The sequence below is a fragment of the Crocodylus siamensis genome, chromosome 3 (genome assembly GCF_052110815.1).
Source record: "Crocodylus siamensis isolate JL-2025a chromosome 3, ASM5211081v1, whole genome shotgun sequence".
Taxonomy (NCBI): Eukaryota; Metazoa; Chordata; order Crocodylia; family Crocodylidae; genus Crocodylus; species Crocodylus siamensis.
Genome location: NC_143397.1, coordinates 28,943,166 through 28,969,194, shown reverse-complemented (window position 1 = coordinate 28,969,194; position 26,029 = coordinate 28,943,166). Strand labels below are relative to the sequence as shown.

The 26,029-nt window shown below is 41.2% G+C and overlaps 2 protein-coding genes across 4 annotated transcripts in view; both read left to right on the top strand.

The window, feature by feature from the left end:
* Nucleotides 1–2,576, top strand: part of PAIP1 (poly(A) binding protein interacting protein 1) — a 44,722-nt gene extending 42,146 nt beyond the window's left edge. For both annotated transcript variants that reach the window (XM_090038035.1, XM_090038037.1), the window contains exon 11: nt 1,166–2,576. In XM_090038035.1, coding sequence (XP_089894161.1) covers nt 1,166–1,259 — 94 coding nt within the window. In that variant the 3' untranslated portion in view covers nt 1,260–2,576. The remainder of the gene's footprint in view (nt 1–1,165) is intronic.
* Nucleotides 2,577–8,159: 5,583 nt separating this feature from the next.
* C3H5orf34 (chromosome 3 C5orf34 homolog) lies at nt 8,160–24,463 on the top strand. Of its 2 annotated transcripts, none has more exons than XM_090038031.1 (12): nt 8,160–8,461; nt 9,642–9,731; nt 10,491–11,143; nt 11,995–12,096; nt 13,713–13,836; nt 15,331–15,422; nt 15,683–15,752; nt 16,035–16,205; nt 17,990–18,084; nt 21,473–21,565; nt 23,067–23,107; nt 24,270–24,463. In XM_090038031.1, the coding sequence occupies exons 1-12, from the start codon at nt 8,276–8,278 to the stop codon at nt 24,461–24,463; spliced, it is 1,911 nt and encodes a 636-aa protein (XP_089894157.1). In that variant the 5' UTR covers nt 8,160–8,275. The 2 variants fall into 2 exon arrangements, with proteins under 2 accessions (XP_089894157.1, XP_089894156.1); XM_090038030.1 differs by having other exon boundaries at nt 8,163–8,461; nt 17,942–18,084.
* Nucleotides 24,464–26,029: the final 1,566 nt, after the last annotated feature.

Genomic DNA, 26,029 nt, shown 5'->3' with positions numbered 1-26,029 from the left:
GCATTTTTATAAGTAAGCACACTAATGATCTATTTAAAAATTTAAAATGGCTCTTTAACATTCTAGAATTTTTTACGTGTATACTTGTACTCTTAAGTATTCAAGGCTGTAGATAGGGGAAACAACTGCAGTAATTTAAAAAAGGGTATATGCTACTTCTGAATATAGGTTAAGTGATCTATTATTCTATTTCTTCCCTGCCCTTCTCCCCGCCCCCACAACTTCCGCAATCCCCCAATAAGTGAAAATCAAAGCAGGGCAAGTTTACCACCCCCCAAATGAACAGCTGCTAAATTATTGTGGTTTGCCTTCAGCTTGAAACATGCTAACCTTCTCTCCCACCTCTTCAACAGACATGATAGTTTCAGTTGTCCACCTTACAAGTCATGAAATGGCTAAAATAAAACACGAGTCTACTTTAACATTGGGCAAAGCATAGTGGCAAATGTGAGCTTTTTAAAGAGGTTACAACTATACATTCTTAGGATGCTGTTTCTATCAGATCTCACAAGCTAAGCAGTCATGTGGATCTGCCATGGATTATATCTAGGTGCTGCACAAAGTTGAGCAGTGTTCAGTTGTCATTTTTTTCATTTAGTTCTGAAAACTGCCCCACTGATGTTGGTGGTTTTGTCTGATAGAAGGCTCTGTTGGTGATCACAAAAGAAACTATAACACTTTTCATGAAGTATTGTTAGGGGAAAGAATACTGCCACTTCATTGTACCTAAATTTGCTGTTTGACTTCATTCTGAGTCTGCATTCTTCACTGTCATGCCCTAAATTATGTATTATTAAGGTTTTTCTCATATTCATCATCTTTTGCAATAATGAGTTACACTTAAAGCATGAGCTGAATATGTTGGTGTCAGGTGGGGAATATATTTCAGTCACTTTCTTGTTGGCTTCCTATATCTGACTCTTTAAAGCAACAATCCTCCTTTTTATTAATATGGAGTTAAAAAAATACTGAATTGTGTTCCTTAGAACTTTTTTTTTTAATGAACATGATTTCTCCTGCCTGTAGACAGTAGTGTAATATCTTTACCATTACTTATTACAGGATGCCTTTGTCACTAAAGACTAACAAAAATAACTTATCTTTTGTTTCTGTCTCTCAAAAAAAATCTTTACAGATAACAGATTTTGCTTGGGTTTTTTTATAGGTATTTTGATGACATGGATGATGAAATGGATCCAGAAATAGAAGAAGCATATGAAAAATTTTGCCTAGAATCGGAACGTAAGAGAAAGCAGTGAGATGTTAGAGATTTAAATATTAGCTTAATTAAGACAGTTTAGAGATGATTAGCAAGCAGGGACACCACAAATCTTGTAATATTTGTATCAAACTAAGGAAGTTGGGCGGGGGGTTGAGTACTAAAGTTATGCAATTTCCATTTTGTTAAACTGAATCTGCCAAAAACTGTAAACTTATGCCCTGTAACTTAAAATGTTATGTATATATCATAGTTTATTTTATGTACAGTTAAATGAACAGTGTTCTGGCTGCAATAAAATTGTTTTGAGAAGTGTCACACTGAAATAAAACTTTACTAACTGGGAACTGTTCCATTAAATAATGATACTTTTCTCATGGAAAAATAAATTGTTAAATGAATTGCTTACTTATTTTAGCATACAATAAGACTGGCTTCACCTTTTTAACCATATGGGAGTTATCTGGAATTTCACATTTTTAGGTTAATTTTATGTGATGGTAGATAGATTTTTCCAATCCTCTTCCCCTCCCCACCCCCACACACAGTTTTGCAAGATCTAGAATTTTCTTCCATGATGCACAGAGTATTTTTTTTCTTCCTTCATGGAATAAATATTTTTAATATATGATACTGTTAATATATAAGCACTGATTTGGAAGCCAGGTGCTTTAAGGCCATTTGGTTCAGAGAAGCTGTTTCCCAATTTTCTAAGAGGAAGCTACCACTACATGTTTTCCAATGTTCTTCTACACAAATACAATAATATAACTAGATTTTTAGCTTTATTCTACACCGTAGTGTATGCAGCTTTGAATCAACATATTCTTGAATGTATTTAACATAACTAACATGTTGACACTGCTGACAGAACCCTAGAACTTTATTTTTTTCATATGAGAGGTAATTTATATAAGTTATTTTCTTGATTCTGTAGTTTGGGCTGTATCAATTTTTACATTTCAGAAATAGTAACAAAATCTTACCTCCTTTGTTTCCAATGTAACTGTGTATTTTATGGCTTTTCCAGGAGAACTCTATAACAGTCCTTGTTGTCTGTATTTCAGTTGTACTGGTTCTTGACATTTGGTGTAGGATAATTTGGGTAGAACCATAATTGTCAAAATCAAAATGCTTATGCTTCAGCTTCCCAAAAAGTACATAAAATGGCTTATGTAAAGAGAACATATATATTGTAAATATGCATGTAAATAATTCTATTAATATTGCACTGTAACACATTTGGTATGGTACCTTGTGTGTTGCTAATGCAGTTATCATTGACTACATTTTCTGGATGTTTGTTCAGCATATTCATTTAAATTAAGTTTAAAAAAATAAAATCTAACTTGCTTTCTTTCCCTTTGTATACTCTCACTATGCTTTGCCATCTTGCTTTACAAGAAAAACAAAAAAAGCTTATTAAGAATATTTTCCCGCCTGTTTCCTTTAATAGTATACAACTGCATTAATGATTTTTCCCCCCTCTAATACTGATTTTATGAAACATTCTTACAAGAATGCTACATTTGGAAGTAAAATATAAGCATTTCAGAAGGTCCAGATACAGTCCAGAAATTGTAGATGAGTGTAAATTTAAATCACCCTTTTCACAATGTCAGTTTCTGTTTTGCCCATTTTCAGGTGCAAATATATCAGCAGAGAAGTAATGTAACTAGATCTATTAAGCATTTTTCTTGCAAAGAACTGTTTTTTTTAAATCCAAAACCAAGGTCAAACTCCTAAGTGACTGTAGACTGGTGCTTTGGAAAAGCGTGGTAATAAGAATGGGAAATCTCTTCAAGCTATGTGCAAAAAACAAGGAGTAAATGAGCTTCTAATTAACTGTGTTTTGAATTTAAATGTATTGTGTTTAGGCAGTAGTGCCTCCAGAGATTCTGTGCCTTTACTAAAAAACAAAACTGACAGTCAGCATTTCTTTTCTTCAGCCTGAAAAGCAACTGTCTGACTGGATAGGTGGGTGCGTGTCTCTTGTCTACCTGCAGGGAGACAGTTTGTAATAGATCTAAAGTTTATGCTATGGAACATGTCTATTTATATGTAAATATTTGTACACTTGTTTAAAAAAATGTTTCAGTATGGATTTAATTGAACTGTAGATGTAACCTGCATTAATAGAAACTTTTAGGGGGGCTTTTTGCCTGCCTTTTGTGGGTTTTTTAAAACCAACCTCGCCCTGCATGCGCAAACAAGTGCACCCCTCTTGATTTAAGTTAAAGATATAGCTTATACATAAATGTGGAAGGTTTGTAAGAAGTTCAGGTTCTTTTTCATTGGATTAGGAAAAAGATAACAAAAGGAAAAGATGTTTTCATACTTACAATAGGGCAGAAGTAGGAATAAGTAGTCTTGTAACTTCATTTCCTTATTTTTATGGTCTTAATTTTCAGTGTTAAAAAGATTGTTTTGAACATGCACATATCCCATCCTCCAGAGATTTATTTATTTTATTTTTTAAATCAGCCATTTTTAAGAAGCACTGTCACCTGGGGGTTTCTTAGTAGTGTTTAAACTGATGTTGCTATTTCCCTGATCCCTGCCTCTGCCTCCTGGATGTAAGGAAAGACCGAGTTCCAAGCAGGAGACTTCACTGGTAAAAACCTTCAGGTAGAAAGCTGTGTTTCAATTGCTAATTACCAGAATTCCTCTCTTCTTTCATCCCTGGCTGGCTTATAAAAAAGAGAGACAAAAGCATAGTATAGTTCTGTTGACTTGGCAAGAAATTCAAAACCTACTTGCCTACTTCTGAAGCTGTGCAGTAATAAAAAGGGCACAGTGAATGGTGAAAGGGAAGTTTGTTTATCTGTTGAGCTGATTCCTTTGTATATTGCCCTCCTTGTTAGGCCTGTTGTTTCATTCAGTATCAGCACTGGTTTCTTCGGTATGTGTCTCACCTTCCTGCATACTGCTGTATGGACAGAGAGGAAGCTGCTACTGTCGTTGCCACTGAGAATTGGATTCAGGAAACTATTCCAGCAACATTTAGCTGCCAAAGCATTATCTGTCCCTTCCAACTCTAAAATGGTGACACTACCCTGACTGGCTCAGAAGCCCAATGAGCACTTAATGTTAACCAGTGAGACCCAAGAATATTTACTCCCCAGGTGAATTGTAATGACATACTCCAGTTAAAAAGGATAAAAACCCATAACACGTTAATATTGGCACAGTTGAATAAGAGATGTGCGTTGCCTCATTCAGTGTTGTAGCAGATAGTGTTTTTTTTTTAAAAACTAAAATCATATTTCTGTATTTGATTCACACACTGCCCTTCTTAAAAAAAAAAAGAAAAAAAAAAGGCTTATTTGATTAATAACCTGTCCTGAGCTTTTTAGGGAAGACAGCATACCACAAAAGACATATATAAGTTTATAATATTTTCTGTGAAGTGCTGCAAGTCTTAAATTTAAGAGCTGCTTGGGGGCCACGGTTTGACTTGCTGCTTTAGAGGAACAGAGAAATTTCTACTGTGTGCTTTAACGTCTGCATTGAAATTTCCCTCAGATGATTAATTCATCTCCTCTCTGCATATTACTTTTCTCGTGTTCTTTTATCTCTCCAAGCTGTGCATCTTGGCTACACCAGCATTTGGATGTTGCAGACTAGATGGCCCTATGTTTTAGTTTGCCCACCTCTTCCAGAATGGTCTAAGAAAGGGACGGAGAAAACTGCTGCTCAGGGATGCTGCAGCAGTGTACAGGTGTTCATTCTAGTGAGAGAAGCTCTCAAGGGGAGATCTTCTAGGTGTCAGTCTGGAAGATCATTCTCTCAAATGGGCATGTTCTTCCAGGAGAAAGTGAGTGAATATGTCTGTATGCTATCAGTTTACCAGAACAGCAATTCTCCCCATAGAAGCATAATGCCTGCACATGGCCTTTGAATCCTCTTTCCTTTAAAACAAACATCCTTGCTCTAATTTAAAAACAATATAAATACTATGAGCATTTTTGCCAAATATAGGTTTCCATATGCAGCCTTATTTAAAAAAATAAATGTATAACTTACGTTGCTGCATATTTGTGTGTAGACAAGCTCTGTACGTTGAATAGTACAGGAAAACTTCCTAAGATCCAGCTGCTCTCTTGGCTCAATAAGGAAAAAACATATTTTTGTTGAATTCATGGTCTTCAATCTTGTACAATGGTCTGTGAAACCTATAACGTCGGGGAAAAAATAGGTTCCTAGATATGAACACCAGAATTGTGATGCTAGAATACACTTCACTTTTTATAGTGCTTTTAAGTGCTATAACCATGTCTATGGGCATCCTTAGACATCAGAGGTGAAGTGGGATTTGGGCTTATAGCCGTCTCTTACTCTTTTTTGGGTAAATAAAACTTCTCCCACTGTAATGAGTTTTATCTGGCTCCTACCTATTTTTGTGGCTGTTTTCTTCACCATCTCTCTTTTTTTCAGTATTCTTTTTAAGACATGAACATTAGAACTGGATGCAGTGTTCCAGGATCTGTTTCATCAATGTTGTATACAGTGGAGAAAACCTTTACTCCTACTTACTCCTCCCATTTATATGTGCAGGGTAGATGCACATCTATCCACAGGGATCACCTTACTCCTTTTTCCTGCAGCACTTATCTGAGTTCAAGTTGCATTGCTTCTACATCCTGTAGATGCTTTTCAACATATGGTATATGTGGACTGCACTCCTTCCTAGAAATACAACCTTGCATTTAGCTGTGCTAAAATGCATTTGCTTTTTGTTACTGAGTAATTATGCTCCTCTGTACAGCTTCCTCACCTTCCTGCATTTACCTAATCTTTGCATTGCCCACAAATTTTATCATTAGTGATTTTATTTTTAGTTCCACTTGTTGATTAAAATATTGGGTCTATACCAATTCCTGCAGAACCTGACTTCTGCCTTTTCTTTAACAGTTTTCCTATCTCAGTCTCTACAATGGCTAAGATTTGTAGCCAGCCATGATTTTTTTCCAGATGTGGTCACTTCATTAATCAATGATCCTATCTTCATGACTTCTTCTTGATATCAATTGACATATATTTTCCTATTGTTATGTATTCTACTTTGCCTTTTTAATTTAACTTGCTGCCTTCAGATAGCAGCTGAAACAGGAGGGGCTAGTGAAGACCATAGGTATAAATTTTCATGGAGGAGCCAAGTGGTTTACAACTATTTCAGGTTACTACTCCCATGGTTGGTGGCCCTATTCACTAATTTGTGACAGAAAAACAGTTCTATAAGTTTTTTATACATTTTAATAAGCAAACTACTTTTGGATTTGAATTGGCTTGCAAAGTTATAATTTATATTAAACTACATCTGAACAGTACAACATCCATTTCAGGTTACACTTCAAATCATATCCATCAATAAAGTCAACAACTGATCAGAAAAAATAATACTTTAAAGAGCCATATTAACAGTTTAGCTTTTATCATGTTTGGAGCATTAGAAGCAGCACTGTAGCTTGGCTCTGGTAAAGTTCTATTCTATTAGTTGCTATTCTACGTAAGCAAGCTTCCCCTAGCCACTTGGTTGATCAGGGTGGCATAGCGTTGATGTCTCGGTCTGTTTCCTCCTTTGAACCACCCTCAAAGCAAGAGGAATACACCTGCTTGGACATATATTCAGACCATTATGATTTCAGTTCTACCTCAGTCTATACCTGGGCACCTCCCCAGAGAATTTCTGAGAAAATCTGGTGATAATTCCAGTGTGGACAAGGTTACCTTTGATCAGTTTGGAGCATCCCAGATACTACCATCTTTATGAGCAGTTCCAGTATTATCTCTTTAAAACCACATTGATTGGCTCCAAAATATGAAATGCATGGGATTAAAAAATGAGGACTTCACATGATTTCAACAAGTAACAAGTGGGGTGCAGGTGACTATGTTCCTTAAGTCCTAATGAGATTTGAATGTTTCCTACCAGCCATCATATGTTCCACCCATTCAGAATTTAATTCTCAGCATTTTTTTTTAATAGATTAAGGTCTGTTTACCAGCAAGGAATTTGGGAACTAAGAATAACTGCTTACTCTGATATGGTAAACATTATCCCCTAGTGACAGAACTTTTTCCCATTCTCTTAATATAAGCTTATGTACACTGCAAAGTCCTAGATATACTTGTATGTCCTTACAAATTTTTAAGTTCATGTTCTCCACCTAACTCAATTAGCCTTTTTATGGCTCTCAAGTATGACATCATGACCATTTAGTCATCTCATAAACCTTTTTTTAAAGAACTCCCATTTTTCTAATTTTTCCTCCCAATTGGTTTCACTTCAGTTGTAGGAAATTAGTCTTTTTGAAGAGAGAGAGGTTCTGTTGGCCGAGGTTGACAATGATCAGGTTATGAATACTGGTGTCTAAAAAGACATAAACTTTCAGTCTTCTAATCTATCCAACACCAAATCGTGCGTCAGGATGAGGTCCAGAAAAGAATTACCTTGCTGTGGGATGCAGTATATATTGTGTTAGAAAATGCTCGGCTTTTTTTTTTTTTTAAGAAAAGAATATGTTTTATTACTGGCTTAATGAAATCTTCATAAATGCATGTCTAGCTGGAGAGTCCACCTAATACTATTGTTTTCCTTTTAACAGGTCCTTAAATATTTACTCGCCCTGTTGTCCGCTTTGCTTCGGTCTGTAACAGCCAGGAGGCAAGATTTCCCCTTCCTACTATCAGCAGCTGCCGCGAAGTAGCCCCGGAGGATACAGCAGTGGTTCCCCAGGGTGCGAACAGCGATCTCGGCGGCGGGGGGAATCGGCAGCAACCTGCGGCTTCAGCGGGGGCCAAAGACTGGCTGACAGCTGCAGTGGGGCGTAAACCCCAGTTTGGCAGTCGCTCGTGTGGGGCGTTACACACTGGTGGGTCAGGCAGCTCGCACCTTGGCTGTAGCGCACGCCACGTGCAGCTTCCGTCCTGCCCCGAGCAAGGAATTAGCACTGGACGGTGCCAGCGGCGGCACCTCCTGGGCAGGCCCCGCCCGGCCTCCCTGATTGGGCCGCTGCTACGCGCCGGGAGCCGCGAGTTCCCGCGGGCCGGGCCATGGAGGCGGCGGCGCTGCGGGCGGACGGGGCTCTCGAGTCGCACTACGTGGACGGGGCGCGGCTGCTGCTGGCGCCCTGCGGCGCCGAGTACGTGCTGGAGCGGCCGCCGCCCGCGCGCGCCCACCCGCTGCAGCCGCCCGACAGGCTCCGGCGCCGGAGCCCGTTCGCCCTCAGCGCCTGCCGGGTGCGTCCGGGCGCTCCGCTCGCTCCGGGCTCGGCCTGGGCCCCGGGCAGCGCCGGCGCAGCCCTCGGGGGGAGCGGCCCGCCTGGTGCCAGGGCGCCTCGGGGGTCAGGCCGCAGAGCCAGCTCGCTCTGGGGAGGTGCTGCGGGACGGGCCAGGCTGCTGCCAGGCCGGCACCCGCCCCTTGCTCGTGGAGTGGGTTGGCGGCCTATTCTCTGAGGGGCGGGCAGGCACCAGCGGTCAGAAGCGGTCAGCGAAACGCCAGGCGCAAGGCCATGACCGACTGCCATAGATGTGGCCTACATGCTGAAGCACATGGGTTGTACCCTGTCCAGGTTTGGAGAGTAAACCTGGGGCATGGCCTGTGGCATCAGACCAGTTGCCTGCTTTTAGCCACGGGCAGCGCAAGGCAGGTGCTGGACCAGCCTTAGCACTCACAACACCCAGATGGCACTGTTTGTGGTGCGTGCTGTTGGGCCACACTAGGACCTGCTGCGTGTGCCAGCTTGTCCGGGACGTGCGCTGTACACTGCATCCCTGCTTGTGCTCCAGGGCAGGGGCAGCATGAGTCCTGGACTGGCCAGGGCCAGCAGGGCAAAGGGGATCTGCGGGCCTGATGCAGCCAGCCCCATGCCATTCCTCTGGCCCATGGACTTGCCTCGCACCACTCATCTGGTCTGTGGGGCATCCTCCTTGTTCTGCCTGTGGCTAAAAACAGTCAGCCAGTTTGATGGAGCCCTCTGCCACGGAGTGCCACAGGACACTGGTCAAGACCCAGTCAATGGCTGTTCTTACTAGATGAATTTAACTCCCTGCTCTAGGCTACCTCCTAGCTGAGCACCAGTAGGAGGAGGGGGGGACATGGGATATGCGTAGAGGTATGTTGAGTTGCATAAAGAGCTTGTTCTAACAGTCAGAAATATCGAATGAACTGCCAGTGTCCAGACCTAACTAGCTAGACTTGTGGCACCTAGAAGTCATGGGGTAGGTTTCTGATTTGCATGATTGGTGTCTCCCTGTCGTGGAAGGATTTTAATGGGATTTTTGGTTTGTCTGTAGACAAGCGATCCTGGTTTTTCAATTGGAAACCAAAACAAGGATTTGAAACCTGGTAAAATGTTCTTGCTGTGTAGTCAATTTCATGATGCGTCTTGTATTCCCTTCTCCCCCCCCCCCAAATCAGGAGCAACTCTTACAAGCGTTAGATTTTCGGAACCAGTATTCTGCTCGTCCATACTTACCCTCGCACATCCTGCCTCCTGAAAGGAAACGGGTATGTTTTCCATACCTAATGTTTCTCCAAGGTTTACTTTGTGGAAACTTTGAACAACTTTTTGTACTGGATTTTCACCCTTTGTTGCAGGTGTTTTGCAGTGTCTTATTCCTTTTGCATCCAGCGTTTCATGTGGATCCTCAGCTGAGGACAGTATTCAGAAATGACTGGGTACCCTACCAATAGATACAGAAAATGGGCATCTTTAAGACTGAACTCCCCTGGTTTGGGAGCAGGACATTATGCCAGCAGGGCTTTTAGCCTTCCAGAGTTTACCCAATTATAGGATAGATGGTGGTTGATGAATTTACATACTTGTAGTTCATTATAAAATGCTACCACAAGGTATTATAAAGATAGGCATGATAGAAAAAGTTGTACAAGAAAAGCTGAAGCAATAAAATTTACTTGGATGTACTTGAATGTTTAGGCATCCACATAACTAACCCATTGTAGTTGTTACACATCTTCTATTATCTAAGTGTGGAGGATGAGAATTCATTTAGTAGGGCAACTAAGCTATTTCATTACCATCAGAGATGATTCTGTTTGAACAGGGAGAGGCAGGCCTGAGAAGTGAAGTTGGGTATCTAACCTTTTATGCTACCATATTTTTCTGGATAAATAGGAAGGAAGCCTCACACTTCACTTTTTCCAAAGCTCGGAGTTCACTTAAAAATAAACACTCTGCTTAAAGAAGATCATCTCAGTTAAATATTACATTGCAGTCTATTCTGCTGTTCCTTTTCCATTTCTTAGGTACTTTTGACAGATGTCTTGGAAGTCAGATGGCCTAGCCCTAACTCTCTTGATGCTGCCATATGTCTGGATAATGGGAGTGTGAAGATATCTTCCTTAGATGGTCATGCCCACCTCTACATGTCAGAATTGCAGCAAGATTTTACAGTGGAGTTCTTGTGCAAAGCTAGCCAGAAGCCTGCAAAATCTTCACTTTTCTCTGAAAAAAACAGCAAAAAAGATGAGCAAGGGAAATCAAGCCAAAGCTGCATTTCAGAAATGTCAGAACGGCTGAGATTGGAGAATAAGAAAGATGAATGCAGTATTGTAAACAAATCCAGGAAACCAGCCCAATCAAATAACTACTTAAACCAAACAGAAGGAAGAGATGAGGCCAATTTGTCTCTGACAAGCTGTTCCTCTGACTACGTCTGGGTTACACAGCACTGGTCTGTTTCCTCATACCCAGAAGAATGGAAATACCCTTTGTCTCTGGCATTAACATTCTATCGGCTGCGTGCTGATAGCCTCCCATCTAAAACGCATGAACAAGATAAATACTCTCAGAACAAAACTGTAGAATCTGAGCTTTTAAAGGAAAGTGAAAACTGCAAGGCAATTTCTCATTTGCCTGAAGCTTTACCACTCAGCTGTACTGCACCGCACCTACATAGGTAACTGTATCATGTATTTGGTTTTAGTTTTAGCAGTGTTTTGCCACTTCTCAGACCTGAATATCTGCTTCATCAGTAATATCCCTAACTGAATGATAAATGAATCCCAACCATCAGTAATATACACTAAAACTAAAAGATGGAATCTTATTACAGACTTCATGAAATGTGGCATTTGTAAGACCAACATTATATGGACTAATCTAAAATAAGCCAAAGACAAATGTTGATGTTTAATATGTCATAGACAGAGTCTGCTTGCACAATTATAGAAGTAAAAATGAGAATAGTGAAACAGTAAGCTACAACTTTTTTAAGGAAATGAAGCTTTGAAAGTGTGTCAAGACGTATTCTCCAATATTGTGCACTTTGAGAAAGCGGAAGAGGAATAGTGGACTGGGTGTGTAGATGTATGTTTGTATTCATATGCAGATATCTTCTCTGGTAGGCTATTTATAGCGAAGGATGGAAGGAGAAAGCAAGCTTATAACTTTTTAAAAAGTCAGACTAAATAGTAATAAACTGCTGCATTACTTAAGGTACAAAAACTTAAGGATCATAAGGTTCATATATTTTTTTTCTCTCAAACCAATTGACTAAGAGACCTGTTTTTAAAGAGAACTTCTTACCTACCAAGATTATTCTCAGAACTTGTCCATATTACAGTTCCTGAACATGAACTGATTTTTAACTTGGCTATTTCACCTTTGGTATTTTGTAAAGAAGTAAGCAAACTATTTAAAGTTTCTTTTTATAGCGTAAAATACTAGAACTAGCAATCAGTAATACTAATAAACTACAAACTTACTGTGACTTGTTTTTGATTTTGTTTGTTTGTTTGTTTTGCCCAGGTGGATTTTCTGTGACTTTTTTCTACAGAAAGGGAAAAATACTGAACCATGTTCGTACCCTCAACTAATAAACATTGTTTGGTGCCAAGGTATTCTTTATAGGTAGGAGTAACAGATAATCTGTTCATTTTTGAAAAAGTGTGTTTGTATGGAAATTTAATCACAAAGATGAAATGTCCTGATCCAAGACCTATTCTACTTTCTGAGAAACTAGTTAATATTCTAATCAGAATATTTTTGACTGTTTAGGCCTCAGCCCTTACAATGCAGTCCATGTGAATCTGTCTCCCATGTCTCCACAAAACCTCATTGACATCATTAGGGTAGCTTGCGCAGACATGGGACTGTCTATATCAGAGGTCAGCAACATGACCTGCAGACTGGACCTGGCTTGCAGAGCGGCTTGATCCAGCCTGAAGAGCTGGGAGGCTTTGCCTGTGCCTGCATCCAGGCCTGGCAGGAGCTGTGCTTGATCAGAGCAGTTCCAAACTGCACCCGCACAACAGCTGCTTCTTCCCACCCTCATTGCTCCACTCCACAGATCAAGTGGTTTTGGCAGCATGTCAGTAGCAGGGAGGCTTTGTCTGCACCCACACTGAGGCCAGGCAGCTGGGAGCCCGTTCCCTGGCTGCAGAGCAGACATGACTTTAAGCCTGTGGGGAGCTGTGCCAGGGCCAGGCATTTGCAAACTGCATTTAGCTGTTGCCACTTCTTCCATCCGCCTGCTCTACAGCTGCAATGTGGGTGTAGCTCCTAAACTGTGGAGAGCTGTGCCCATGCTGCAGCTGGCAGGGGTGGGGAAGGGGAGAAGCACTAGCAGCATGGATGTAGTTTACAGGTACCTCTCCCCAGCTCAGCTCGCCACTTCCTGGAAGCTGCAGGTGCAGTTCCTACCTGCATGTCCCCACCATGGGTGCAGGGAAGCTCCCCCACCACTGGCATACTGCCAAAACTGCTTAGTCCATGGTGAATTGAAGCTAGGTTGTTTCTGCTTGTGGCTTGTAAAAGATCTCTGCCCTCTGGTCTACGCAGAATGAGTTACTAAACTGGGCCTGTAGTTGATCATAGACGCCTAGTATTATATGATCATGTAATGAAAAACCCAGTATCTTACTGAACTACGTATGTGCAGGGGAAAGGGAAAGCTAATTCTGAGTCTCATTTGTGGGTTTCAGTTAGAACTGTCCACAAATGTTGACATTTGTAATTACTGTATTTGGCTCTAATGTCTTTGGATGAATTCTGTGTTTTGTTTGTTTTGGTAGCTATTTCAGATGCAAGAAACTGTAAAATGCTTTCTCTCCATTTTTGTAAATATATTAATACTAATCTTCCTTTTTTAAAACTGAGAATTGAAAGCAATTAGTAAGTTGTACTCTATGGAACAGAGGCATGGAACCTTTGCTGGCTGTTGACCGGAATGACCTGCATTGGATTGGAGGATGCTAGGACCTGGCTGCTGCCACCACTTGTCCCCATAGCAGCATGGGGAAGGCGATCCATAGAAGACCCCCCTCCTGTCACTTAATGCTGCCAAAGCCCCATGTCCACAGGCCAGATCCAGCCCATGGACCATAGGTTTCCCACCCATGAAAAGACAACTTTTCATGTGGAAGTTTTCATGGGGTATGTTCTTTCACCAAAGTTCTTGTAATTTTAGTATACAGTACCTGTGTGCTGACAGAACATCTGTCCATCTCTCTCTCTCTCTCTCTCAGGTTTATCCAAGATAGTACAGACATCATAGAAATTTATCCTGGAGATGGATCAGTTTTCAAGTCACAAGGAACATTATTGGGAAACTATTTCACACACTATTCAATTCAGAAAGGATCAAGACAGGTAGGAATAAAATATATTTTTTGTAAACTGTCATTTTTTAATATTATATTTGAGGATAGCAACATCTGTTGCTTTAAGAAACTGATAATGTAACATGAAGAGTCGTATTGCATACCCTATCATAGTAATCTGGATTACACCAATATTTTGTATATTAGGTTTTTTGAAGCCTTTCACCACTTATGTATTTTCATCACTTATGGATAAGGCAGGAAAACCTGAAGCACATGACAAAGTACTGAGAAGTTTGATGCATTTTGCTGTCCAGCGCAACAAGAGGCAATCCAGGACATTTAGGAAAGAGAGAAGTTATGCTGCAAGCATGCAAATGTGCAGGCTTTGAACATTTTCTGATCAAAGATCCCCCAAGTACTGTATTCTGGTTGACTAATCATTCATCTTGAAAAAGCTACCTATTTAGTTCCTGTGGGGGTATGTGCCTGAGGTAGTGGTTCTCAACGTTTTTTAGACTTGAGCTACCCCTTGGAAAATGCCAGCTCTTACATTTCACTTGTTTTTTGACTACAAAAAAATAGAGCAATTCTGTTGCAAAGAACTCAGACTACAACAGGTCAAGATGTTATTGACACTCTAGATTCCTTTTTGAATCATTGTTGAGCACCTAACAGTGATAGTATTATGTGGCACCCCGCCACACCCTCAATAAAAAATTAATAGTACTCCAAAGTACTGCAGCACTCTGATTAAAAATTACTGTTCTGAGTGGTTCAGGCTCTTTAGGATGTACTAGAAAAATCTTGGCAATGCTGAAGCCAGGTACACAAGTCTTAGAGTAGTGAAACCATTGGCTTCCCTTTATAAAGTAAGTAGTAACTGGGGCCTAGAGGCACAGATTGGTATGTACCAGGAGGGGTATGTAAAGATTAGAGGCAGAGAATATCTTGTGGATAAGATGGAAAAGACTGCTATGGATAAGATCAGGTTCACATTTCAGAAGTTCCTAAAGACATGGCCATGGAAACAGTTATGTTTCTTTTTCTCTTATATGCTCTGATCAGAACATCTTTTAACACTGGGGAAAAGGTTCAATGGTCTAATAAATTCCTTGGCTTCGGATGACGATGGTAATGACCATAATAATGGTGTTTGTTGGTGCACTGGTAGCAATGTTTTTTACCTTGCACAGTCGTGGAAAAGAAAAATAGTATTCAAATTCAGTTGGCAACCTTATTCCATGAGCATAGCGTTTTTTCAGTGATCTGTAGACGAGTTACTACTTTGCTTAAAGAGTATGGTTCCATTTTAATCATTCTTTAACTTTGTTCCTTGCTTTGCCAGTTTGAGGCAAAATGACTTTCCTGTAATTCTGCACCAACTTGAGATAATTTAAGAATTCAAAACAGTGAAAGGAGCAACACCAGAGGGTTCATAATTGTTTTGTGATTTGTAGTCTGCCGCATAGCTATTAAACTATTGTTTTATTAATGTGGCTTCTAAAAATAACTGTTCTCCTTTCTGCTTTATGATCTATAGAGAGAAGAAAAGATGTATTCGGTAAGCAGTCTGCCCCCTGATGTACCAGGAAGTCCATATTCTATAAACTCCATCATTACTCAGGCAACCAGGTGAACCATTTGTTTTTGTTTTTTTGTTCTTGCCCTTTGAAGTGGCATTCAGGAACAAAGGTTACAAAATGATAATTGTCACTCCAGTTTAATTTCTTATACTTGCTTAAAGTAGAAAGTTAAGTAATTCATGTCTGTTCTACTGGTGACATGTATAAGAATAGAAAATTACAGTATAAAGACCCTAAGAACACCTAACTCAATTGATTTACAGTATGTGATTATACAGTGACGTGTAGTTACTTTATTTTTCTTCACAGAATTCTTCAGTACTGCTACAAGACTAAACTTTCTTTAACACATAACTACAGTAGCTGTTGTTGGAATATGGTATGTAACATTATGCTTTTTAAATATGCCTGTATGAATGGTTGCCACGGATTTAAAGGACTAAAAACCATAGGGAGGAGAGGTGAAAGTAAATGAATGAATACCAAGGACTAATCGGTTGGGCAGCTTGCTTAACCAATCCTCTGAGAAGGAGAGAGAAATCAGGCAGGGAAGTCTGTTAGAGGTCTGGTGAATTAGCTGCTGCATAAGAGTCTTGGTAAGAGCTAAACGAACGGCACAAGCTATTACATTTAAAGTATTCTCATGTTTGTTTCATACTAGATACGAAAGACAAAGGGATGGGAAACCTTGCCAGTTTTGTTGGATGAAGCAGTTATTCCCAATGTAGGAAGACTGGTGGCATATTCGGATAATAAAGTGCATGCTGTTTTTTGTGATGGGATGACCTTGACTATGATGTGGGATTTTAACTTTTGTTATGGAAAAACACAGGTAATCTTTGGAAACTGAAAGTAGAAATTCAACTTTACATTTAATTTCTTCCATTCTGTGGATAAGCAAACATATCTTTATCCCAAGTAAAGCTGGGCCATGAAGCAGCCTTTGTATAATATCTGCTTTGGGAATGGGGCCTTGAAATAGCCATTTTAAAAACTTTTCATTTGGGTGATAAGTCAGAAATCCAAAGAAAAAATCTGATGCATGTAAAACAGAAATTGGGCTTTTTGAGGACCCTTGTAAGTCATGTTCATTATATCTGATGATTCATGCACTCAAGCTGGTTTGTAAATATTTCATCTGTTTGAAAATCTGGCCTATCTTTAGTTGCCAATATTTGTATATGTATACATGTTGACATATCACTAATGTGTTAACTATGGGCTTGAAAGGAAAAATCTCCTTTAGCCTGTAATGAAAGACCCATGTCTCTTAAGTACAAACAACAAGAGAAGCTCTGCTACTTACGTTTACTTATTATGACATGCATTTTGCTTGAATCTTTTATCCTTGAAAACACATTTAATTCTGAGTGCTTGAGTCATTTGAACTACTGAATAATTTTGAATCATGACATAGTTTTCTGACACAATATCTCAGTAAAGTATTAAAGTAATTCATGAGGTATAATTTTACTTATCTTTACAGATGATGTAATAGTTTGGTTTTTAAAATGAACAGATCACTAAGAATGACTTGTAGCCTAACCTAACTTGTATAGGGAAATAATGTCAGCTTATAAGAAACTGCACCTTCAGTTAACTTCCTCGGCAAGTTATGATGGTATCAAAAGACATGTGAACTGCAGTCGGACAGTTAGAGATGTGGAAGTCACTCTTGCCTTCCTTGGGCATGAATGACTTTCTTGAATCGAATATCTTTTATTAGATCAACTTAAATAAGGTGGTCTAATAAACAACTTAAATAACAGATATTAAATTAAACGTGTATTTCAAGTCCACTTGTTTATGTTCTTACATAAAGGAACGTAAAAGCATTATAAAGACTAACTTAGGGGATCTTGCATCACTAAGTATAATATGCAAAATTCCTCTATTCTGAAAAGTAACCCATTAGAAAGGGATTCCATTTTAATTTGGTAAATCTGTTCATTTTACAGCTAAATGTGTCAAATTTTTTCTCGCCTTATTTCCAGTCTGCAAACAGTGGGCAATGCAGGGAGGTTGTGTCATGCTGGTCTGACTTCCCACTTCAGAAATTCTGTCAAGCATCAGCTGGAGGGATAGGTGGACAAACAGTTTTGCCCTTCTGCAGTTCTGTTGCCCTATGGCACTTACTGGAAGTATAAATAAATAAGTAAAAATAAAAAGAGGCTGCAGGTATGACTTGAAATACACACAAAGAACAAGATTTGTTTGGGGTGTCATTTCTACATAATGACTTTTCAAACTATCATTTAGATTTCAGCCCATCCTCAGGTTCTAACTTTTAGAAAAATACAAGTAGAAGAAATATCTTCATGCAATGTCAAAAGAAATGAATGGAATATGTTTTCCAGTAGTCTCCAACAGCACAGAAAAATCAGAGTTGGGGCCATATTTAGAACCAGAAGTTCCCGTTCCCTTTTTCTGTGTTTGTGCCACCATACTGTAGTATTTTTCTTCCTTAGCCAAGCACAAACACTAAATGGATTAGCAAGTAGAGACTTTGCAGATGTTTCATTTTAAACTAGCAGATGTTGCTCCTTATACTTTATCACTGTTCTACAGCCAAATAAAAACCCCCAAGACGTCAGTTCTCATTTTTCTCTTCTGAAGATGAATCAAGACTCTACTACAGGCTGGTGCAAGTTAACAACCCATGATGGGACACAGCATCTAATCCAGATAAACAGTCCCGGACTCTATGAAAGGTATAAAGAAGTGATCTGAATCTTTTTGAAGTTAACATGTTCTGGATTTCAGCTTGAATCTGTGTTTCAAGAAAAGTAAGAAGCTGAATATATGTCTCTAAAATAGGCTGTAAAATGGCTGTATCTGACTGGCTGGTCTCTTTTCAGCTTGCATACCTCAGGGCAATCACCAGTTAATTATCGCATATGAGTTTCCTCTGATTTGCATCATTATGAATAGTTGCTTTTGGAAGGTAAAATATTTTTAAAATAGAAACTGAAAGTTGAAATGTAACTTGTGATTTCATTCCATGGATAAGCAAATATATCTTTGTCCCAAATAAAGCTGGGCCATGAAACAGCTTTTCACTTGCTTTGCTACTGACATAGATCTCTCTCTGCCTATCAGTTTTTCCAGTCTACTTGTTCTAATTAGTGAAGCCTTATTATGAAAATCATAAATAGCTCACTGTTCCATTTTAGTAGAGGATGTTCACATGTTTGCTCTTCTTTCCGCTAGGGCTTTTGTTTGCATTTTTGCCATGCTTGTTGTTTTTCTGTTTTAATAGAAGAATGAAGGAGTTCTTTCCTATTTCAATGGAAAAATGAAAAATCCCAGTTCCAACCTTTGCTTGTACATCATATTTTCAAGACCTCTAGTCATTCTTGTTGTTTTTTGCTGGACTCTTTCTGCTTTGTCAGCTACATGGAACAAATTCAGAGCTTGAATTCTGGTATGTTCATTCAGTTGAACATATCAAATCTGATCCTTTAATTTCTTAACTGTTGCTCTCTACCTATCATATACTGCTCATCCTTCTATCATTTGAAACTCTTAAAAAGTGCTATCAGCAACAAAGTATCCCATGATCACCTATCTGGTATCCCATGATCACCTCTTGGCCAAACTGACCAGTTGTGGCCTTGGCTCCACCACGATCCGCTGGCTGGGAAATTGGCTCCGTGGTTGGACCCAGAGGGTTGTAATTGATGGTAGTCACTCATCGTGGTGCCCTGTGACCAGTGGGGTCCCTCATACTGTTCAACATCTTCATTAATGATGTGGACATTGGAGTCAGGAGTGGACTGGCCAAGTTCGCCAATGACACCAAACTTTGGGGCAAAGCATCCACGCCAGAAGATAGGCGGGTGATCCAGGCTGACCTGGACAAGCTCAGCAAATGGGCAGACGAGAACCTGATGGTGTTTAACACTGAAAAATGCAAGGTTCTCCACCTTGGGAGGAAAAACCTGCAGCACCCTTATAGGCTTGGCAGTGCTACGTTGGTCAGCACTACAGAAGAAAGAGACTTGGGGGTCATCATTGACCACAAGATGAACATGAGCCTGCAATGCGATGCTGCGGCTAGTAAAGCGACCAAAATGCTGGCGTGCATCCATAGATGCTTCTCGAGCAAATCCCGGGACATCATTCTCCCCTTGGCCTCGGCCTTGGTGAGGCCACAGCTGGAGTACTGTGTCCAGTTTTGGGCTCCACAATTCAAAAAGGATGTGGAGAAGCTTGAGAGAGTCCAGAGGAGAGCCACGCGCATGATCAGAGGTCAGGAAAACAGATCTTACGATGATAGGTTGAGAGACATGGGACTCTTTAGCCTGGAAAAGCGTAGGCTCAGGGGTGATCTGATGGCCACCTATAAGTTTATCAGGGGTGACCACCAGGATCTGGGGCAAAGTTTGTTCACCAGAGCGCCCCAAGGGATGACTAGGTTGAATGGTCACAAACTCCTGCAAGACCGTTTCAAGCTGGACATAAGGAAGAATTTCTTTACGGTCCGAGCCCCCAAGGTCTGGAACAGTCTGCCAGTGGAGGTGGTTCAAGCACCTACATTGAACACCTTCAAGCGTAAATTGGATGCTTATCTTGCTGGGATCCTATGACCCCAGCTGACTTCCTGCCCTTTGGGCAGGGGGCTGGACTCGATGATCTCCCGAGGTCCCTTCCAGCCCTGATGTCTATGAAATCTATGAAGTACAGTCTTATTCCAGAAAGCAAAGTTTAAAAGAAATTCCTTTTATATTTGGAGCACTTGAATGTTTAACAAGGTTGTGGATAGATAGGTTGATTGATTCACTGGATACTCTCTGGCTCTGTTGTGTGGCTTTTTTTAATGATTTTATCAAACTCGAGGATTTCACAGATTTCATAAACATTTGGGCTGGAAGGGATCCCAGAGGATCATTGAGTCCAGCCCCCTGCCCCAGGGGCAGGAAGTCAGCAGGGATCATAGGATCCCAGCAAGATAAGCATCCAAATGTGTCTTGAAGGCATTCAGAGTGGGTGCTTGAACCACCTCCGCCGGCAGTCTATTCCAAACCTTGGGGGCTCGGACAGTGAAGAAGTTCTTTCTTATGTCCAGCCTCAATTGGTCAGAGTGGAGTTTGTGACCATTTTGATCTTGTCATCCCTTGGGGGGCTGTGGTGAACAGATGTTCCCCCAGATCCTGATGAGCATTCCTGATAAACTTATAGGTGGCCACCAGATCACCCCTGAGCCTGCGCATTTCCAGGCTGAATAGCTCCATTGCTCTCAGCCTCTCATAAGGTCTGTTTTCCTGACCTCTGATATGCATGTGGCTCTCTTCTGCACCCTCTCAAGCTTCTCCACATCCCTTTTGAATTGTGGAGCCCAAAACTGGATGCAGTACTCCAGCTGCAGCCTCACCAAGGCTGAGTACAGCAGTAGAATGATGTCCCAGGATCTGCTTGAGAAGCATCTATGGATGCAAGCCAGCATTTAGCTTGCTTTACTAGCCACAGCATGACACTGAAGGCTCATGTTCAACTTCTGGTCAACCATGACCCCCAAGTCCCTTTCATCTGTAGTGCTAACCAGCATAGCACTACCGAGCCTATAAGGATGCTGCAGGTTTTTCCTCCCAAGGTGGAGAACCTTGTATTTTTCGTTGTTAAACACCATCAGGTTCTCATATGCCCATTTCATGAGTCTATCCAGATCTGCCTGGATCACCCTCCTGTCCTCAGGTGTGGATGCTTTACCCCAGAGTTTGGTGTTGTTGGTGAACTTGGCCAGTCTGCTTCTGACACCAGTGTCCACATCATTGATGAAGATGTTAAACAGTATAGGCCCTAGGACAGAGCCTTATGGGACCCCATTGGTCACAGTGCACCAAGACAATTGACTCCCGTTGACCAGCATCCTCTGGGTCCTTCTGCAGAGCCAGTTCCCCAGCCAGCAGATCATGGTGACATCAAGGCCACAGTTAGTCAGTTTAGCCAAGAGGTGATCGTGGGATCATAGGAAATTCATGAAAGAATATGTTTGATGTATTACGTTCTGTCCCCTGTTGCAGATATATTATTCAGTGCTATCAATCAGCTATCCAGAATATTTGTTTGATCAAAATACCATTTCTTTTTTTAATTTAGGTACATCAGAACAGCAGTAGCATGGTGTAAAAGTGTGAATGGAGAGAGAAGCACTCCTACATATGCTCCAAGCCCCATTTTGGAGGAGAACTGGTACTTAATTATAATTACCATTATTTACTATTCAGACTGTTAAACAAGATGACCAGAACTTTACATTTTAAACTTCATATGATGTATTTCTTGAGTTTGTGAAATGAAACATTTAAACTCATCAGTATGACCCTGCTCTAGCCCTGCCCCAGCCCTACTCCTGTGAGGCAGCTGTACAGGGTGGCAGCACTCCATCCCCACCTGCTCCCATGAACCTCCTGGAACCTTTCAAAGTATCCCCAGAAGTATGCGTACCTCCGGTTGAAAATCCTTTTTCTCTGACTTTTCTCATAATTTTTTTACAAATTGCCTGCATACTTTTAAAATACTATATTGACACAAAACATTGTTTTGTAGTTGATAGGGTCGGAAGGGACCCGAGCAGATCATCAAGTCCAACTCCCTGCCATGGGCAGGAAAGAATGCTAGGGTCAAACGACCCCAGCTAGGTGATTATCTAGCCTCCTTTTTGAAACCCCCCAGGGTAGGAGCGAGCACCACGTCCCTTGGAAGTTGGTTCCAGTTGGTTTCTTTATTTTGTTTTCTCCTTTTTTTTGTACTGAAGTTAGAATGCTTATTGCAAAAGCAGAATATAAATGTTACAAATGCCTTATTTTGACTGCTTAAATATGAAACAGAGGAACTGAGCTAAGAGTCAGCCATATTAAAACCAATCATTTCCATAATGACAAAATTGCCAAAACCCCAACCCGTTGAGCTGCATCCTCACTTTCTCATATTGGGAAGTGCACAAATAGCATGGTGCTAATAACTGTTATACAGATGTACTGGGAAGAGTGGATGATGCCTTTTACCAATTTACTGCTAAGATATTTGTATCACTGTCCCCTGATTGTGTTGCCATCAGAGCACAATGTCTTATACTCTGCAAAATCTGTAATGTTCCACACCATCTACTTCTGTGTGAAGTGTTATTGGTTATTGGTTATTAAAGGATTGCAGTCAGCATTACTATCGACACTAGTGGGGAAAATTATCTGTTTTGTTTATGTTGTACCTGACCAGTCTCAGGTAGGTAGTAAGTCTACATGGTCCCTCTTTTCCCTTTTTGTGTATGTTTTTACATAGCAATAGGAGAAAAACATTAAACATAAAAAATGCAATAATATATAAAACTGCAATATGTGGAAGAGAGACTTAGGAGCTAATGTAGTACTTAACATTTAAATGAGCTTTTAAAATTAACTAGGCTTCAAGCTGACATTGTCTTTTAAAAACATGCATTATTTCTTAACTCCATTGACGGTGTGCACACACGATAACATTGGTAGAGGAAGACTCTTAGACCAGAATCCTAATTCTGCAAACAGCTGCCCACGTTTTGCATTTCCTATGTGAATAATACCATTGACTTTAAAAAAATAAAAGGAAAGCATATTCATGAAACTTCATACAGAAATAAAAACTGTTGACTAAAAAAATATATTTGAGAAACTGTATCTCCTTATATAGAGTACATTTTAAATTATCTTTTTCACAGGTCTGTTGCTGCTGAACTCGAGAAAATACAGAGATTTAACTGTATCCTTCCAACAATAATTTTGATATTTTCAGTGTACATAAGGTAAAATCTTATTGGACAGTTTTATAATAACCTTATGACCTAGTCTTGCTCCTTTTATTACATAAGTCTCCCCTCTTACCTTTTTAAAAAATATTTCTGCTCGCATACGTATCCTACCATGTTCTCAATGTGACACCACTTAAAATGCTAAAAAGCAGCAGAATGCATAGGAATCCTGATGAGGAAATGGCTCTCTTTACACAGATTTGTACTTTATTTATATCTTTCTCTCTTTTTTTTCTTACAAAGGAAAATGATGCATATACCTTTGGCCTGCTACTCACAATGAGCTTTCTCTATAGTTAGCAAGTACCTGAGTGTGGCTTTTGTGTTCATTCAGCTGCAAAAGAGTGTTTGGTGCTTCATGCATTTAAAATGCTATACAATTGTCTCTAAGCTAACTTTGGGTTTGTTTTGTTTTCACAATTTGCAGTTTTAAGGTATTTGTATCTCATGATCTGACATTCTGTGCTCCATTGGTATTGTTCCTTTTTAAGTACACTTATTATGTGTAAGAAAAGTATTCTTTTCCTGTAGATGAAGCTTTCTTGAAATAAGTTTGACATCCCTACCTTAATTTATTTGCCCACATGGGCCAGATGAGTGGTATGAGGCTGGTCCACAGGCTAGATCAGGCCCACAGATTCTCTCTCCTGCTCTCCTTCCATCTCCCCCACCCTATGCTGGATCCAGTATGTGTAGTAGTTGTCCATGTTGGTTCAGGACCCATGCTGCATGTGGTGGCTGCCCCCAGGACCCTACATTAAGCTGACATGTTCAGTGAAAGTCCCAGGGCAGCCAGAAATAGGCACTGACTGTGGCACACATCCCTGTAGATAGGGCTGGTCTGATGGTGCCCATGAAAACTTATCATCCTGCCCCTAGTGCTCCCCTGGGGTGTGAGTTCACCCACACACTATGGCCTGCAGGCTGTATCTTTGACACTCCTGAACTAAGAGATTTTTAAGGAGCTTGATCTATTTTTTTAACCTTATTTACTGACTGCAGCAAACAATGGCAAAATGACTGCAGAATGGTGATTTTAGAATATTTTAAAATAATGTTTCTATTATTAGGGGTAGAACAGTTTGAATTTTCCTTAAGAAATATAACCTCTAGTTTTACTGGAGAATAGCAGAGTTCCAAGCAAGACTTCAGCTGTGAAATGTGATCTACCATGTGTTACCAACAGACTACCAGAAAACATCAGCTTACCTGAAGAAATTGGTAAAAACAGCGTATTGGAGGCTTTGGAAAAAACTTCTAAAGCCGTCCAAGATATTGAATCATTCCTGTCCACCTCTGGGAAGTGAAGCTTGGACAAGGGCTTGAAAGACCTCCATTATTTATGGCCTCTTATCCTGTAGTCTTGTGTATCCAGGGGTAGTATTGGGGGGAATGAAAGAAGGATCAGGCCTTAAATGAGTTGTGAAAAAAAACAGAAAATTCAATTTGACTTTCGACCAACTCCAATAGTAGCATTCAAGCCTGCTAGGCTGAGAGAGAGAAGAACACGCAAATGAAATTGCTTTGTAATCTTGTTTTATGTACAGTGCTTCTTTTATTAGCAGTTAAATTGACTTCAATGTTTTTGTACATCAACCGAGGTCATCATATAAATAAATGTTTTAAATGACGTATTTGGTGGTGAAGGAACTAGAGGGCCAGCCTCATTCAGCAACATTAGTCTCAGATGCCTGTTTGTTTTACAAGTGTTTATGCAGAGAATCCCTACCTGCACTTGGTGAAGTATTCTGACTGGACCCAGATGCGGTTTCAAAGTGCATTTCCACGAATGAGGCAGACAAGATTATCTGGGTAAATCCCATATCTTGTATCAGAGCAGCTCCAATAACTGGAACAGTTCTTACCAAGCTTGTGGGCAGGGGCGACTGGGTCAGGTGAGGCAGTGTTAGCCATGGTCCGTGCTCTTCCCCCACGGCGTGGTAACAGCGCTAGACAAGAAAGCCAGTCAGGGAGAGTGCAAATGGAGGTGGTCCGTGGGAGGGGAAAATGAATGGAGAGGGGTTTTCTGCAAGGAATAATTTTCCCTGTTTCATATGGAGGACTTTTTTTTTCTTTTAACTAAACATGATCTGAAGTGCCGGGGGTGGTTTTGCCATAAGCACTGGAAGCCCGGGGCAGGGATTTTTTCCTTGGGGGCGGGCCCTGGGGCGGCTCGGGGCTGCGTTGCCGGGCAACCGCGTGGGAGTGGGGAGGAAGCGCTCGCCTCCGGCTGTTATCCCGGCGTGCTTTGCGTGTCCCCGGCGCGGCCGCTCTATCCCGGCTGCCACGTCTCGCTGGCGCGATGTGGGTCCTGTCATCGTGCTGCGCTCGCCTGCCCGGTCGTGGGGAGCGGCGCAGGTGCGTGCGGGCGGAACGGGGCCTCTGCTCCGCTCCGCTCCTCAGCGCCGTTCTTCCGTTCTAGCGACAACACGCGGGGGCTGGCGGCGGCGGCCCGAGGGCTGCGTCTGGGCTGGTGGCTGTCGTTACCTTTCCTGGGGCGGGGCGGGGGGGCTGGACCGGAGCCAGCGCTGCTTGGGGCCCCTGGGTGTCGCTTGCCGGGACGCGGGGCTCCTACTGGGTGACGGCCACGTCTTTCTCCAGCGTCTCCATTCCCGAAGTGGGGTCTCCGTTTGCAGCCTCCGCGTGTCCTGGGGGCTGCGCCCGACGCGCGCGGGTGGAGGCTCGTGTCGCGGGAGCGGACTGGGAAGGGCGAGCAGCTGGGATGGATGGGCTGTGGGTTGCGGCCATGCTGGTGTGGGAAGTGACCTCGGCAAGGTTGGTTCAGGTTAGTTGCGTTTCCGCTTCATTGTATTTGCGCCCTTTTTTTTTGGTAGCGCCGTTATTTTTATAATTTTCAAGGTGTCTTTATAAGG

Excerpts from the sequence above, each read along its gene's own strand:
- C3H5orf34 (XM_090038030.1), top strand. The coding sequence starts at position 8,276 with ATGGAGGCGGCGGCGCTGCGGGCGGACGGGGCTCTCGAGTCGCACTAC. Across the intron at positions 15,423-15,682 it reads ATCATTACTCAGGCAACCAG|AATTCTTCAGTACTGCTACA; the intron begins GTGAACCATTTG and ends TTTTCTTCACAG. Across the intron at positions 18,085-21,472 it reads AGTCCCGGACTCTATGAAAG|GTACATCAGAACAGCAGTAG; the intron begins GTATAAAGAAGT and ends TTTTTAATTTAG.